The 17,452-nt window shown below is 38.7% G+C and overlaps 1 protein-coding gene across 1 annotated transcript in view; it reads right to left on the bottom strand.

Annotated features, from left to right (window-relative positions):
- NAALADL2 (N-acetylated alpha-linked acidic dipeptidase like 2) overlaps positions 1-17,452 on the bottom strand; it is a 224,557-nt gene that overhangs the window by 148,869 nt on the left and 58,236 nt on the right. Inside the window, exons 3-4 of the mRNA XM_026045231.1 lie at positions 15,445-15,715; positions 927-1,046 (exon numbers count right to left, since the gene is read on the bottom strand). Of these exons, the coding sequence (XP_025901016.1) occupies positions 927-1,046; positions 15,445-15,715 (391 nt within the window). The remainder of the gene's footprint in view (positions 1-926; positions 1,047-15,444; positions 15,716-17,452) is intronic.

The following is a 17,452-nucleotide window of genomic DNA, read 5'->3' as shown; positions in this document are numbered from 1 at the left end:
TAATGTACAAGTGAACACAGGAGCCCAATCTCTGTGCTCTCAGACAGTGCTAAAGGCGGAGGAGAAGGAAACCTGGTGTGTGCACAGACACATATATCCCTTCCATACAACTGCAACCAAAGAAAAGGAAGGGAAAATGAAAGGAAAACAGCGTGCTCATTCTCAACTGGCAGTAGACCAAGAAATCCTTAACTAGCGTGAGTAACCATCGCTGGTGGGGTATTTATATACATACATAGCTCTCGTGAGGCAGTGTGCTTATGTTATTGCAGCAGAAAATAGTTCATGTTTTCTTCCAGCTCACAGCCCCTTTTCTCCCTCAAAGCTGGGGTGAGTTACAGAAGGAACTACGAAGGCAATGACAGCTTCACCACAGAGCAAGACTATACTATATAGCAACTAAATCAGGTTAAAATGTCATTGTCTAAACAATACAGCCATTCCTCCTGCTGGTTGGTTACAGTCTCAGGATGTACTTGCAGCAGCGCATCTGTAGTAAGGCCGAAAGCTCTAGATTTTAGGTTGGAAAGCCCCAAGTCAGATACAATGATGCCAGAATAAAAGATTTTAGTGCATTATTACATGTACATTTTTTAACAGACAAGGATCCAACGATTCCTAAAATCTCTTTTTTTTTTTTTTTTAAATTTTGTTTTTGTTTTGTTTTTTGGATTTCTTTATTTGCCAAAAGGCTCATAGTGCACCCCGGGAAGAGACAGTACTGGAGCACTGTAACATATGCAGCAAAATCAAGAGCAGCAAGACAGAATAGCCACCATAGTTACAACTAGTCAGCATTAGGATTCTAAAGAACGATGCATCCTGACTTACCGTGATAGGATGGGAAACACCTTGCCTTGATATTCAGAAGCTGAACGCCAAACCAATACATCAGTTGAAGCACAGCTTCACTGTACATAACTAACCTTATAAAGCAAAGGTGATTGTCCCAGCTTCAAAAGTGCTATTTTTTTGGTCACATCAGTAATGGCTTGGATCCGGACCAAATCTTCAACAGTCCCATACTGCACGTCGACAAGCTCTGCCTGGAAAGAGAAGCCACAATTCAGGCTACACTTACRAGCAATGAGCAATTAGGACACTCGGTATGGAGGGACAGCACTGCCTGCTRGTCAGGAGTCCTGATGTCCTTCCCTCCGAATCCTCATCACGCCAAAGGGCTGGAGAATTGTACAGACCACTTCTATTATGACAGATTTAAATTCCCAATCTTCTCCTGCGATTGAAAATATATAGTTTTTGCCAATAAAACAGAGCTGATTGTGCTCCAGGAGGCGGAGGAGTTTGTACAAAACCACTCGGAGCTGCTGATGCTGCCCTCTGCACTAGACTCAGAGAGGACGATTTTCCCTATTTAACTTTACAAGGGCATTTAAAACCATGTAAGGGGCATTCATTCACTTCTGAGAATTTTCTCAAATGAAACCACAGCCCTGTAAAGAATTGCAGAGAAGCACAAATGATTATCCTGCTCCCTTACAGTGATGTCTAAATATACAGCCTCTATCAGTATACTCCTTTCCTACGAGAGCCCATATGCTTTGTGAGCAAATTAGCCCCATAGTTATAGGATTTTATCATCCATCAGTTATCCAAGCACTTTATTTGGATCACTGTAATGACAACTGATGACATGACTTTGATACCTAAGTGTTTCTCTTTTTTTTGTAATTATTTAGAACACTTCCAACTCAAGCCAAAGTGTCTGCAACAAGCAGATCTTTATCTCTTTACTTAAAACACTAGAAGATGATGTGTTAAAGGTCTGAACTATGATTAAATGTCAAGCATTGGCAGAGATGGAAGAATACTTCAAGAGGTTTTAAAGGGTTTATTTATTTATTTTTTTTTTTCCCAGAATTTAGGAGTGATTGAGGGTATTTTTCCTCACATATTTAATGCAATAAACTCTGAGTGAAGATCAAGCATGAGGATAATCAGTCTGATACATTTTTATATTAAAATGTTATGAAAGTATCACAAAATCGCCAAGATGATTATGGAACCTGGAACCTCTAAATTCTTGCACGCTGTTTATAATAAAATACAAGCCTAAGATGACAAAACAATATTACATGATGGTTTAAAAACTAAAGGGGAGCAGTACAGGATAGAAAAGGTTCTCCTCCTCCCCAGGTTCAGCTAGGGTAACTTGAGTCTGGACTGACTGCCAAAGGCAATCTGCTCATTTTAGGCCCCTACACAAACTGCTTAAAATCTAACAATTGCTCTGGAGTTGGAGGATGTGTGAAACTGCACTAGCTTCCTACACTGGCTTCCTATTTTGAAAAGTACTTAACTTTTGACAGCTACATCTGATTATTTTGCCTGAGTTTATGACTCAACATTTAAGTGGTATTCATACTTTTTTTCTATTTATTTTTTTGCCCCAGGGTCTCTGTATTCCTAAATGTATTATTTTTAAATTTCCAATTTAACAACTTTCTAAATCTACAGGATGTCAGCAGTCTTGTATAAACCAAGTATTTAGAAATGTAAATAATAAACCACTTCTGTAACAAGCAAACATCCGATTTTACACATTTGTATTTCACTAAAACTTTCAAGGAGTTGTCATATCACAATTCTTTAATTCTTAAGTTTACCTTTTTGAGAAGTATGGGAGTAAAGATTGCAGATATCTACTAAAATAATTATCACATACTGGTAGCATCTCATCAGAGAGCCCCAGAAGACATGGATTAGCTGGAGGTTTGCCCATCTAATTTCAGAGTTAAACTTTAGCTAACATTACAAAGAACAAGAATAAAAAAATCCCTTGAGTAAAACTTCACAGTAATCCTCCTCTCCTGAACTAAATCAATAATTAAATGTAAGTTTAGAATAAGGTCAGAACATTTTAGCAGCATTGCCCAGAAACTAATAGGTAAACACTATATTTATAACAATAGTTTTAAGTATGACATTAAATATGATCCTTCCTTTCTTCCACACTTGAAGACTTTAATAAAATCTGTAATAAAGAAGGTTTAGCACTACTTAATGGTATTATCTCATCAAATACCATATAGCACTTGTGGCTCAGAAGAGTCATTCATGGTTTAACTTTATTTATTATGCCGAGGCACAATTAACTTGATCCTTTTGTTCTTGCAKGAAAATAAATTTTTAAAACCTGCAAAATAATGTTAAAAGAGTCCCATCGTATTCAAGAGCAGTACCCTCTCAATAATCCTCTCAGATTGTATTGTATGGAGCCCCATTTTAGCCATAATACTCTTAAAACACAACTACAAAAAGATGTTTCAATTTTCTATAGCTGTTTTCATTTTAGAGATAGTCAAAACATGACATAATCCTCATTTTGCACATACTAGATCTTAAAAAGCAATATGCTCCACCCTTAGGTACCCATACATGACAAACTGCTTTTGTTTGGTAGCATAATTCTGTTTAAAAACAAAAGTGAGCCCTCTTTTTATGAGGTGCTAAAAAACACTTGTATAGTTGGTTAAGACACGCACRGGTAAAATCCTCTTACCCTAAACCAGGAAAAGGATTAAACAATGGGTTGTTCTATTCATTTGAATTAGGTACTTCTCTTTGAATTGTTTCATGCTGTGTTTTTGGAAAGATCTGATTATTGAAGAACAAATTGTGATGTGCAGTATGGAGTTTGGGAGTATTCCCCCATGCATGAATGATGTAAAGGCAGGTAAGGAAAACTAACATTTTTAGAGAAAGTAATTATGTTATGTTAAACCTGCTATTTAGCTTCTGTGTCTCAAGATGATGCTCAAGGAGTTCTAAAAGCTCTTACTTTTGTCTTAAAACTAGGTTAGAATCACATCAAACTAGCAAAGTCAAGCACTTTGAAAGCACCACCAACAGAGCAGTCAAAGGTCTTCAGTCTTGTCTACACAGCTCTAAAAATAAAGAGGATAAATAACCTACTTTATCCCATCATGGTAAACTTAATTTATTTAYTTTAGAGCAAGCCTCTTTTTTGAAAGGAAAAATTTGAATAATTACATGAAGTAGGTGGCTCTCCAAGTCCTGAAGATCCTAGATATAATTTTAAAATTTCCCTTTCTCAACTGAAAATATGCACTCAGGCCCTGCACAACCAGACACAGATGTTATCAACAACCACCACAACCCAGATGAAGTCAGTGCAGGAAGGAAGGTCACTCTCATGTGTCTCTCCTCCAGCTATCAAGACTGGGAATCCTAGGCTAGAAATACATCATGTGCAAACAAGAGTTTTAGTTCTGTTCCCTAAGGTACCCTCTTAGATACCTTTAGAGGTTGAGCCACCTCTAAAAATCTTATCTGAAGGGCATAAACTTATGCTGAAAGCAAAAACATGGAAGTATACAAGACGGATGTGGTGAAAAGTCAGTGTCATCTCTTCTTAGTACTACTTGAGAGAATTATTAATGCCTCAGCTCAGCTGAGGTGTGTGGTGKAGCCCATTTCTTTCAAAGTCTAGAGGAAACAAATGCACTAAGATTAGAAAAACTCAATACAAGAAGCCCATATTCAATGAATCCAGAAATTATGAATGCATTTTATCAAATACTACTCAGCTGACTACGATTTAACAACTGCTTGTACACAAGCTATCAGGGAAACAAGATCTTAGAAACTGCAATGGTGAAATAACTAATATTCAGTTGCATATTCAACATATTCCTCGAAATTTTGCCATGACCACCAAAAAATCTCAGAAATTCCAAGCGTTTTTAAATATCTAAAAGCCATATGTTCTCTACATGACTTATTTAAGCCTAATTATTCCTCAGAATTGAGAAAGACGCTTTCACCAAAGATCAAGAAGGTAATTCTGGAAGCACCAACACCTCAGAGCAGAGCGTTCAGGCCTACTTCCCTACATTGCCTTCATTTATGCAATTCTATGTCCTTTATTTCCTCTTTGACATTCATTTCCTAGTTTCAGATGTTCACTCAGTAAAGATAACAAACATCCAATCTACGATCAAAGTCAAATAAGCTTCAAATATCCATTCTGCCTAAAGTAAAAACTCCAAAATTTATTTGCCAATTGTATCCAGGAAGGCAGTAGAGGGCGATCAGAGCAAGAGGCTAACTTTAATTAAACACTTCACTGTAATTTATTTGCACAGCTCTGAAATAGCAGCTGAAGAGAGCACTCAGCACAGCAAAAGTAAACTCAAAGGAGGCTGGTCATCCAGAGACATGAAGAGGGGACAGGGGAACCTCGATTCTGTCTCTCATTAAGGAAGGCTTGGCTTAACCAAGCACAGTTGGAAGTATTGTTTTCTTTTACAGTAACAAAACTCAATATGAGTGAAATAATTCTATTCTTTCTTAAAATTCATGGAAGCAACGTTCACGTGCAGTAAGCTTTGTTTTTCGTGTTTTACGTTGTGAAGTTCAGCGTTAACAAAAAGGAAAAGATCTGACAAAGCAAGAACATAATTCAACGTTTGGTAAAAGAAATACAAATCTGACATAAGATAGAAAGAAAATCTGGAAAGAATTTGAGGCAGATGACCAAGTCATTTCTGAGAACACAGAGCTTTTTTGTTTTGAATTAACAGGAGATGATCATTTCTAATTGAGCAGCTTTTGCTATAAACTAAAAATTCCCGTCTTTAAACAGCTTTCTACATGACAGGATGTAAACACTACACTCCAGTATTTACAGTAATTTCAAAATGACACTACCTCTTGGTGAGCTTTCCACTGTCTATTTACATCGTGAACCATTTGGCGTAGGACTTCAAAATCCAAGCGTGCTGTTTCCTGGCAGCAAATACTATGTTTTGTGTGTCCTGTGACACTCCCATTTCCGGACCGTCTGGGAAAGCCTGGAGATATATTTGGGGTAATTACACAGAAATGCCTCTGGGAAATCCCGCAAGGCACTAAAAAGCACTTTTTTATTTTTTTAAATAAACCTGGACAACCCTTATACAAGCTCTAATTTCTAGTCGAAAAGAATTCACCTTCCTTTTATATTTCCTTAGAAAAATGGAAGGACAAAAACAATCCTACATACAGCTACACAGCTCCAGCTAAGCGTGAGCTGGCAAAACCCAGTGTCCTGTTGGTAAGGCTTAACCTATATGCTCCTTCCCGTGTATCTGCTCTCAACTTTGTTTTTTTGTTCATATAAATCATTTCTGTATTTTCCCCTTCTGTTCCTCATCTTATTCTTCCACTTTTGCTTAAGCAAAAGGCAAAACTCATATCTAAGTAGAATTTCTTTACTCATGATATCCAGTGAGATATCCAATGAGGCAAACCTGCTTTTTTCATTTTCATTTTCATTTTGTCTTTAAATGCGTATCTTGTTCTTCTGAAATGAGACATTTTAATTATTAGTTATATTAAACTGCTGCATGTTTCTTTTAACATATCTAAGAAATTTACTTTGGTTATAAAACATKCAAGGATATTACATAATTTTAGGCCTAAAATCCAGCCAGTAAATTTCATTATTTTCAAGTTTCATTAAGTCATGCTGTTTATTTGTCACCTCACAAAGCTTGCCAGTGACTACGTTTTATAATCAAATATTTCTTTCTTACATATGCCCGGTAGTATTTACATCCACCCCTTAATAACAGTTAACTGCAATGGTAAGCAGTATTAATAGCCCCTAATACATAAAACGAGGAGACTTCCCTAAGCAGAAAACAGAAGGAAAAAAACATCCAGAAACTGAACACTGTTCCCCTTCAACGACCTGTCCATCATATATGGAGCCAAAAATAGGCATTCTCCCCAYGACAGCTACAACTGATATGCTGTTAGAGAAGATGCTTGTGTGTACCTAGGCAAATATGCTTGCAAGCTCCTCTAATCAACTGTAATATTTATGCACGCACATTGTACTGAAACATATAGGCTGGCTGTACTTCTATGTATAATACTCATATACTCACACATGGGCATCAAACTTACATTCTTACATACTTACTTACATTCATATCTATGTACGTGCATGTATGTAGATACAGAAGATGAAAAATACATCAAACTCAAAAATGCAGGTAAGCAACCATTGGGACAAGAGGAGGTTATCCACTACATCAAGAGAACACTTGAACTTTCAAAAATGTGAGAACCCAATTTTCCAGAGTATAATAAATGCTATTTTACAGAGTGTTTGCAGTCATTGCTTGGCCAAACATCATGCACTTGAATATAATCACTCAGAGAGATGCCCAACCATGTAGTGCTATAAACAGTGATCTGAGAGCTAAAGCATCTTTTTATCCAATTTATAAGCCAAAGCATGTGAAAAGAGATGCGACTTTATTTGTAACCAAAGTTAACTGTTTTTAATTATTACACAAATGTATAGGTCTCCAAGTTATTTCTTTGGAAAAAGGTTTGGGGAAAAATAAATTCTAAAAATTAAAAATACATTTAGATGAAAGAAAGAGACTCCAATGAAAACAGGGAATATACTTGAGTGCTAATCAAAGTATCCCAARTGACTGATCAAGAGGAATATAAAGAAACCAGTATGCAATAACTGCTTAGCCCTATCTGATTAAACAAGTCAATCATCTAACATTTTGCAGAGCAGATTTACCTTACAAAAGATACGGATTATTTACTTCAGGAACCATGCACGGTAACATTGGACCARGAAGAAAAACAAGTTATTTGCAGTTTCAGGCTCTCTAATTTTATTCTTTTCAACGCACTCATTTTTTGGAATTGTCTTTTTGGCATTAACTGGGATACTTCATTCAACATCAAATCTCATTCTCATTAGAGAAAGCAAGAAGTCCGGTCCTAGAAAAGGAGCCAGTGAATTGTTCGCCTTGGACCTTTTCCTGTTAAACTGCACGTCAAAAGAAAAGATGAAGAAAATAACTATCAAAAGACGTGAGAAAGTCTGAAAGGGACTCTGGAATYTGGACAAATTGATGGTGGGAAGCAGTAATTGGACCTCTGAGCTTGTGCAGACGATTTCACGGSTAGCAGAAAGACCTGGCCGGCACCGCAGCTCCAGCCGAGCTCCACAGCTGGAACCGTCAGAGCTCACCACCTCCTTGCACCATTTGCAGCTCCATTCAGCTCTTTTACAGCAGTGAAGAGCTGCTTACTACTGCTGTTGCAGTGATAGTTCATGGTGTAGTTTTCAKTAAAAAAATCTATGGATGTTGTTATGGAACTATCCAATAGTACAGAAAACTGCAACCACATTCTGTTGTCCTGTTTTCATGCCTCCTGCCTCTGATCTTGAACAATTGATAAAAAGAAACCAGAAATAGTAGACTTAAGAGTGGACTCTTAACCACAGAGGTTGTGGAGCCTCCTCTGGAGATCTTCAAAACCCACCTGGACGCCACACTCTGTAACATGCTCCAGGCGTCCCTGCTTGAGCAGGGGGTTTGACTAGATGATCTCTAGAGATCCCTTCCTACCTCAACCATTCAGTGATTCTGTGCGACTCTCCAATCCTGATGAGGCTGATTGCRTGATATTAAGAGATTCCTTTACCAAAATTCAAAAGAATCCCTCAGAAAAAAACAAGAACTGCCTCCTCCCTTTCCCCCCCCCGCAAAAACACAAGAGGGTCAATCCAGCAGACAAGACAAGGAATATAGTGTTCACCCTTAAAACTATTCACTAGTTTTATCATATATAGAATAGATTCCCTCAATATCCTCTTTAGATTTCTGAAACGCACTCCAGAAACACTGTAAAATATGAAGCTACTGTTGTAATTTTCAGCAAGAAAATTGAAAAATGGAAGTTTATGGCAAAGAACTCTGCAGACTAAGAGGCAATAAGATCATCAGCAAAACACCTGAATTGAAACAATCATTGGTTTTACCCATCAGACCCTGAGGCGAAAATCCTATCCAAGACTGAAAGAATTTCTTTCTGTGTCTAGCTTGTAGCACTATAGGATTGCAACGTTTTCTTCTGCCCTACGATGCAAGAATTCTAGTTAAATGAGAAAATATTTAGAAATAAAAAATTTGGTCATTTGCCTGTCACACAATTTCTAGGTTTTCTTATTGTTTTGCTCTTTAAAATTATTTTGCCCCCAAGTCAAGCCTGGGTCTGGAAAGCAGTGACCATTGTGGTAGGAGAGGAGTCTCCATGAGGACATGCCAGCTGGGACATCTGCCATGCCTTTTGTGCCCTTATTCCCCCTGCTCTGCCTCTTGAGGGCATCAGCATGAAGCAGTGAAGCTCACAGGACACAAGCTTCACTTTCTACGCTGCAATATAATTCAAGGGAAGGAAGATAAATTCCTTCTTCCGCACGTGCAGCAGCTCCCAGGCCAGCCACAAGCCAGTGATTGATTAATCACCGTCTCTTTGAACTGCAGAGCACAGAACATAAGAAATAATTATGAGAACAGCACTGGTATCTCTCATGATTAATTCGCATTAAGGCCCACTTAATAAATGAGATAAACACAGTAACTAATATCCATTATGTGAGATGCTAGTCATTAGATTTATTTGTACTCATTGCAAAAGACAGCACACCAGATAGCAAAAATAATTCCTTATTCTAGGAAAAGGGCAGACCTGTAAATCTGTTGATTTATACATATTTTTTTCCTCCTCATTTAGAGAAATACTGTATTTCCAACCTGATCAAAAGTGAAATTCTGAACAAAAAGCTTTTTCTCATGCCGTTTTGACCCAGTGTACAGGCTCGGAAATTTTGACTGCTCATGTACCCRTGCAATAGCCTTCTACCAGCTACACCTGGTTACCAAACTTAGGCTTGCCTATGGTTAGTAACTGGGTCATCTTTTTTATTTTAATACACATTTTAAAGACTTCAGTACTTACATATATATTTTTGAACCAGCTGTATCAGAGCTGAAACTGTATTCTGCACAATTCTTCATTCTCCTCTGAAAAGCTTTCAAAAGATACTTGCTTCAAAGTTCTTCTTTTTTTGTCTTTTACACTTGTTCTTGGCTTTTTGGTCTTTGCTACTATCAAGACTCTGTGTCAAGGCTTCTACCATTCCCAAAAGCAACTTCTAACCAAGTATATTCTTTGCTCCTTTACACAAAAATTCTTTAGCAATGATGCCAGGAAATAGCTCAAATCCATCCTGATTAAATTGCTCCTATTACAGTAGCTTTATCCTTAACTAGTTTATTGTTACAATATGTCATGTAAATTTTATTTTTAATAAGATCTCAAGTGATGGTATTAGAAAATCGTATTTGCACTTGGTATCACCACTGTTCCTCATCATGTTCCTCACATCCCTTTTCTCACCCTAGTCATCTCCTAATTACTGAAAATGTTTGCTTTATCTATTTTCTCTCTGTTTCAGCATTTTTTTGTTAGTTTTTACCTTAAGCATGAAACACAGTATGTTTTAAGCAGGTTCATATTTACTAAGAGAGATATTAAAAAAGAAATGAAGAAATGAAAAAAAAAAAAAAAAAAAAAAAAAAAAAAAAAGAAAGGTGTCTTGCAACTCTGCAGAAAGATTCCCGTTCCACTTGGGGTTCTCTTCGTTAGGCCTGCACCAAACACTATTAACAGAAAGCAGGCAAGTAATTGCAGTTTACCTGGTCGAAATTACAGCGCTCTCTTACATCTGCAGGGATCCAGACTTCTCACCTTTGACTTTCTGCAATTATTAACTACATTAATTATTAATTACATTAACTTATTACTGAAAGGTGATTGCTAACATATTACTAAAGCCTCAGCACAATATTAGTCCCAGTATTAGTGCAGTAATCTCAGCAAAAGGTTTTGCAATAGCAGCCAGGCACAGCTTTGAAACCCTACCCGTCAGTAATAGAAAATCTTGCAGCAATAGTAAGTGTGCTATTGCACATGATAAACTACAACTGTTAATTCAGGGCAATATGCAGCTTATTTATTAATGATTACATGATATATGTTGGAAAACTGACGAGATTTTCTGCAGCAAGTCTCTTCAGTGATCATTTCTGTAATTCTGGATTGCTGTTTTAAATTATATAACCTCCACATTGCATTTCACAGCTTTATTTAATTATAGCAGAATGGCAGCTATGCTCTAGTTAATGTTGACTGCTGCTTTCTATTTAAAGGTCAACTTTACTCTAAAATCCATATTCTTGATTGTCTTGGAAATTTACTTTGCCTACTTGGTATGCATAGCAGTGGTCTAAATTATGATTATTTGTAGAAGAGGACTCTGAGAAACTCCTCTATAAATAAAAGGTAAATAATACCTCTAAAACACGTAAATTTTACAAAAATCACATGATTCTTCTCCATGTGCATGTGCTACTCAACCAATAGCCCATAAAYCGATTTCCACAGCTAAGGATTCATGTAGCTAGTACATGTCTCTTCAGAGAAGAAATTTAAGAAAGCCTTAATAGAGATAATAATGAACTAAATTGGCATGCCTAAAAGAATTAAATGCACACTTGTATCAAGACTCCCTCTAGCTTGATATTTTGCACCAATGTGTTAACAAAAATGACTGAAACACTTGGGGTGAAATGCCGTGACTATTTAATCTGAAGAAAATGCCCTTTCTCCCCTGGGACTGAGGAGACCCGTCACCGAGCATGCTTCCGAAAGCTCATCTGCAAATTTTGCCTGAGGACCACAATAACCTGGAGCAGAATAATTTTTTAAACTTTTCTAAAGCCAACCTGCTGACTCTAATCTTAATTCGGAAATATTGTTAAGGAAATTAACGCTGATTAGCTAGAGGGAAGCGAAGTTAATAAGGGCACGCTAATCACATTCCCAGCACAGCGGAGCCGAATGTGATCAAACGAGGGGAAGCTGCCGGGTCAACGCGTTCCTGGTGCTGGGGCCACCAGGGGAAGCTGCTCGTGGCGTTTTACCACCAAGAGGGAAACAAGGAATCAATGAGGAGGAATAGAGGGGTCGCAGCTACCCGTGCAGGGTGAAGGATGCGGGAAGGAAGGGGATGGAGGTCAGGATGTCGCCCTCCTTGCGAAAGGAGATGTGATGGCAATCTGAGCACCCCTTTCTTCATTCCCCTCTTGCTGGGATTAAAAAGAAAAAATGGATCACAAACTGAGAGGAACAGACTGCATCATCATCCTTGCATCGCTCTGAGTTGCGTTATTCCCTGTGCTGAGTTCTCATTAAGTGGTGGAAATGCCGTTGATGGAAGCAAAGCAGAGCAGGGGGATACGCTCTAGATGCCTCTGCGTGGTGGGGATGCAAGCAGAGGCAAACAGCTGGCAGCTCTCAATGGGACAGCCCCTCCTCGCAGCCCTTCCAAGCTAATCAAAGATCTCGCTGCCTCCTTGGAGGTRAGAGAGACCAAAAGGAGCAGCGCCTTGGGAGGGAGGCATGCTGAGGAACAGCACGGAGGGGAAGCAGCAGCCTGAGCTGCACGGGGATAGGAACAGAGGAGAGGTCAACACAGAGAGGAGAATTCTGTGGCTGTTAGAAGTGCCTCAGATACAGGGGGGTTCATTTCTATCCACAACCCCCTCAAATCCCTGCTTGCGTGTGTGCTCCCATTTCATGGGCTGTCCATGCCAATAGTTCCTCTTTGTCTGCATTCATCCCCAGTTCCCAAGCCAACATTGTCCAGCTAGCATAGGAGGTCATATGCTAGAGAATAATATTTTCCTGGTCTGTTTGGGACTCTTCAGGATAGAAGGAGGAAAGGAAAGGAGCAAAGAAACTAGCAGGCAGTTGGAGCATTCTGTAGATACACTTATTCCCCAGGGGAAGGACAATTGGAGGGTAGCATGACTAGATAGAAATTCCTTGTACTCTTCTATAAAGCAGAGAGAGAGTAAATTTAAAGTCCTGAAAGGAAGGTCAGGAAAAAATCAGGTCACACAAACAACTTCAGAAAAGCAAAGGGAATACAGAGTAAATATAATCTTCATTTTAATTAGCCGTCTTCRAATGTTGTCTCAACACACTAACCACTACATCTGCTAAGATTCTCCCTTTGCAGTTGCTAAAGAAACAGAGACTWGCGCAGATGAACGTTGCAAAACCTAAACCAAACACTTGTTTTTCCTAAAACTCACAGCAGTCAGTGGGCCGACTTCAAACCGCCCACCCAGATCACCTCAGCATGGCCCAGCCTTCTGCTGCGAGGCCATCCAAGATGAAACCCTTGCTCAGTCTTCGCTACGCTCCAGAGATCACTGCTGTGCACGTTAACAGATGGGCTACAATATGCACCCACAGTCACACAGCAGACAAATTTCATGCTGATAGGAGCTGATCCCTGCAGGTTTTCCTCTCCACGCACCATGCTGACAGCTCCCTGCCTCAAACCCTCACTGCTCTGCAGACACTACACAGCAAGGAAAATCATGGGAAAACTGGAGGCAATGCAATTTCCCTTTTTATTTACTCTGCTGGCCAGAGTAGCTTTCTTGATTTTATCAAACAAAAGGTTTAAACCCTACAAAACATAATTCCATAGTTAAGTTTTAATAAAAGTATGTTTCACCTAAGCCATTTTTCCTTAGACTGACCTGGTCTGTGTACATTATTTACATAACTACTGTAATATCTATTTCAAACCTGACAAGACAGTTCTCTTTAGAACGGTGGGCTGTCCTGCCTGTCACCATGATGGGTAAACAGTGTCACCTTCCCAGGGCACAATGAATTATAGAGAGGTAGTAAAGTGCACCATCCATCACAATGGCACTAAGTAGGTTTTTGAAGTAGATTTAGGATATCACAAATGCTGTTTAGACTGTTTCCAGAAAGCACAAATTGGACAGCTCATATACAATGGCCATATGATGAATGGACATGACAGGTCTTCAAAGAAAATGAGTCCTGCTATTCTACAAATAACCTTGTCACACGGAAAGCACAACTACAGCTCTACTGGTAGCCAGACTGCAATAACTTAATGGTTTTATTTGCCTGAACTTCTAGCAAACCAAACATACAAAAGAGACACAATGAAGCGGGAGTATTGAAGCAATTTTAGCAATTCAACTGATTATGTGCCACACGATAGAAACTTGCCATTACGACTGCAAAGCATTTTTAAGAAAATTATTCAAATCATGAGTAGCTGCATTACAAGGATACCTTTTCACAGCAAAACCCTCATGAYGTTGCAATCACAATCCAATGAAACATATTTAAATTAGACAATAGGTAGTTTTGCTGCATGCAATTATGTCTCCCTCTGAAGGCTGATCCCAGCAACAACCACCACCAGCGACTTCTCATTTAAGGATTTTCTAACTGCCTCAAACTAAGTAATAGAAATTTTTGTCCATGCTTGAGATCACTAGTAATTTCTCCACAGTCTAAAGAATTAGGTCAATCTCTCTTTTAAGCCAAACTCTCTAGATCAACAGACATTTAGGGTACACTCTTTACACTCTTGGAAGAATTTATATATATATAGATAGATAGATAGATATACACACACGCACACATGAAAACAGTGAGAGGATATTTGGTATCTCCAACAAGCGACTACAAAAACTCTATGAAAGTCGAGTACATGCAGTCAATCTTTGGCTCAAGTATAGGCTTCTATTTTGAAGCACAGCTCTACTGATGAATATTTCACCCTGATGGATGCTTTTCAGAAAGAGATGCTGAAGCTTGCACACCTAAGGACAAGGAACAGAGAAGGTCTGATTTCCTACCAACCCTCAGATTTTCTTCAATCAACTCTGAATTTCAGTCTGAAATTCTAAGTATTGTAAGAGTTCAGAAAATGGGATAGTTAACATTATGCAACTTACTCCATTTTGACCCATTTACAAGAAGATCTACACAGTGCATAACGTTTTATGATTTATTCTTCAAAGAGTATCCAAACTCAAAGCTCATTAAGTCGATTCCTATTTAGTCTATTAGTGTTCTAAGTCATGAAAACAAATTCATCTTTTAAACAATAGTCAACTGAACTAAGACCAAAAAATCTGCATTACAGGGGGCAATGCACAATATTTTATAGAGGAGAAAGAAAACAGTAATGTAATTAACAATGAAATTTACATTGCAGCTTCTACATTTCAGAAGTATTTATTCAGATTTATATCATTTCATGACAGTGAATGGAAATGACTGCCCCTTTGCATGGCCCCAACGTGTCTGGGAGCAAATATAGGAAGGTAGCCAGTGAAGAGAGTCAAGGGGCCAGAGGATGACAATCTAAACATCTCCCTTCACCTGGTCATTTACCAACCAATATGCATTTACCAACTAATATGCAGGATGTTTTTGTTGACGAGCAATAGATACTAATTCATTAACTTTTTTTTTTTTTTTTTTTTTTTTTTTTTAATATCCTGTAAGGCCTTCAGACCTGATTAACTTCTAATTTTGAATTGAGATTTGGGCCAATGGGATTTTTTACCTGAATATTCTTAGTTATTGCAGGCTGGCATTCACCCACACATACTTTGCCAGCTCAATTCAGCTGCTGTTGTTTTCTATTCCACCCAAACCAACAGAGACAAACGGTGACATTACCTCAAGAGTCCCTTTGGCAGAGTACGCTGCATACGAGTACAGCAGGTCTTGGCTGTGAAGCTCTTTGGTCTCTCTCTTGCACTGTTGTCCACTAGGATAAAAACATTCACCGCTGTTTGCTAGAGTTACGGTATTTGAAAACGAGCCTGGCAGGTCAAGCAAAACAGAGTAATTTGCCAGCTGAACATCTTCAAGGCCATGAGAAGTCCACTGAGTCAGGATTTTCATGGCAACATCTGTATCGTCTTCTCTAGGGAWCTGCAACAAATCTCTGAGGAAAAAAAAGAAAACACAAGTTTCTGTTTATTCTGCCCTAAGACACTGGTATCTTGTCAAAATGCAGCAGGCCATAGTTTTAGTTACATGAAGTATGGGCTCTGTGATAGATCATCAAACACACAAAACAAATCACCATTTTATTTGCAAATAATTCCTTATACAGTACGAGACCAAACAAAAAACCACAAATCCTCTCTTTTTTTCTTGAAATGGGTAGATGTTTAGAGGAAAAGCATCCAACTGAAATGTAGAGAATCCCACAGAAATTATCACATTAATTGCTTCAAAATTAATCCCTGTGATGCCGATCAAGTTTCTGATATTGCATCAATTTAACCAACTGCTTAACGTAAAATAATGCAATCTGAAGTAATATTTCAGGGACTTCAGGGAGGGAGCGATGCTGAAAATTACTTGTAATTACATGTTTGGCTCAAATTCATCAGGTAATGCAGAAATTTGCTGAGCTGAATGGAACTGTCTCTTCAAATATTACCTTTTTTTTTTTGTCAGAAAGTTTCCCTCAGAATTTATATGTATAAGGAACTACTTGAACCAACAACTTGGAGCAAGCATAGGAGTCTGGAAACTATTTTGGCACTACCTATCTCCCCAGGGCTGGCAGAGACTTCAGATGGATGGCTTAGGACTCTTAGCTTTGGGTTTCTATCACGGTTTGACATCTGCGACCACACGGGCCTGGGATGTCCGTGAGGACAGCACTGAAAAGCCACCCATCCATCTCATCCAGCAAACACCTAAAAAGTCCAAGCTCAGCACATGACTTGAGGATAACTTTTGTGGAAAGATGCTGCAGGGACACCTGGAAGGTCTCTGCTTGCTTATATAAAGGCTTATATAAAGCTGCTGTAGAACAGACGTAGAGAGAGGAAAAAAAAAAAAAAAAAAAAAAACCCACCCAAAAAACAGCATTATTCAAATGTTCAAATCAAAAGCATTATTCAAATGCAGAGCAAAGAGTTTAAAGTGCTATATGCTGAATTGCATGAGGATTTTCAGTTGCATTAGAGCTGCAAACCTCGCCGGGCTGAGCAGCAAGAGGCGGGATCACCAAGGTATTGATTTCCAAGCACAGAGACGCAGACACTTGCGGAAACTCTCGCTCATAAACCACCCTTTGCAAAAAGACCAGTTTTCAAAAGATATTTAGATGCCTTGGGGTCCCTAATGGAGCTCTGAAGAACACCTCGGTCATCTCACCTGCATCAAAAGCAGTGGCTGAATAATGGGCAGGTCTTTTAAAACCATTACTGCCATGGGTTTGAGCATCCCACCAAGTGCACAGGGGCCTTTAATGACCCCTGCATTAAAGGAATTTAGCTGCAAGGGGCAAGTTGCACCAAACTGAACGCGCCGATCCTGCTCCCAGAGAGGTCTGCACTAAGCCCGAGCAGAACAGCACTAGTGTAAAGCGAGGGCTACTGGAAGCACGTGGACTCCTCCCTTTCCAAGCCAGATAGCCAACAGATATCTGATCAAATCAAAGAAATGATGAACATATCCACTATTTGCTCCGCAATTTCTTTAAAGGATGTTAAAATTATATCACAAATCATGACACAATTATATCACAAATCATGACATCTTCTTAAAGTAACTCAGCAGGTAGACTTCTTGGATAAGTCTTACGAACAACCAAGATTTCTTCTCCACAACTTCTTACAATCATTGAATTTATCTTTGATATAAATCTGCTGACGGCAGGGAT

The sequence above is a fragment of the Nothoprocta perdicaria genome, unplaced genomic scaffold (assembly GCF_003342845.1).
Source record: "Nothoprocta perdicaria isolate Ctin4 unplaced genomic scaffold, notPer1 scaffold_4, whole genome shotgun sequence".
NCBI classification, from domain to species: domain Eukaryota; kingdom Metazoa; phylum Chordata; class Aves; order Tinamiformes; family Tinamidae; genus Nothoprocta; species Nothoprocta perdicaria.
The sequence above is the reverse complement of the archived record's forward strand: the minus strand, read 5'-3'. Positions and strand labels throughout refer to the sequence as shown.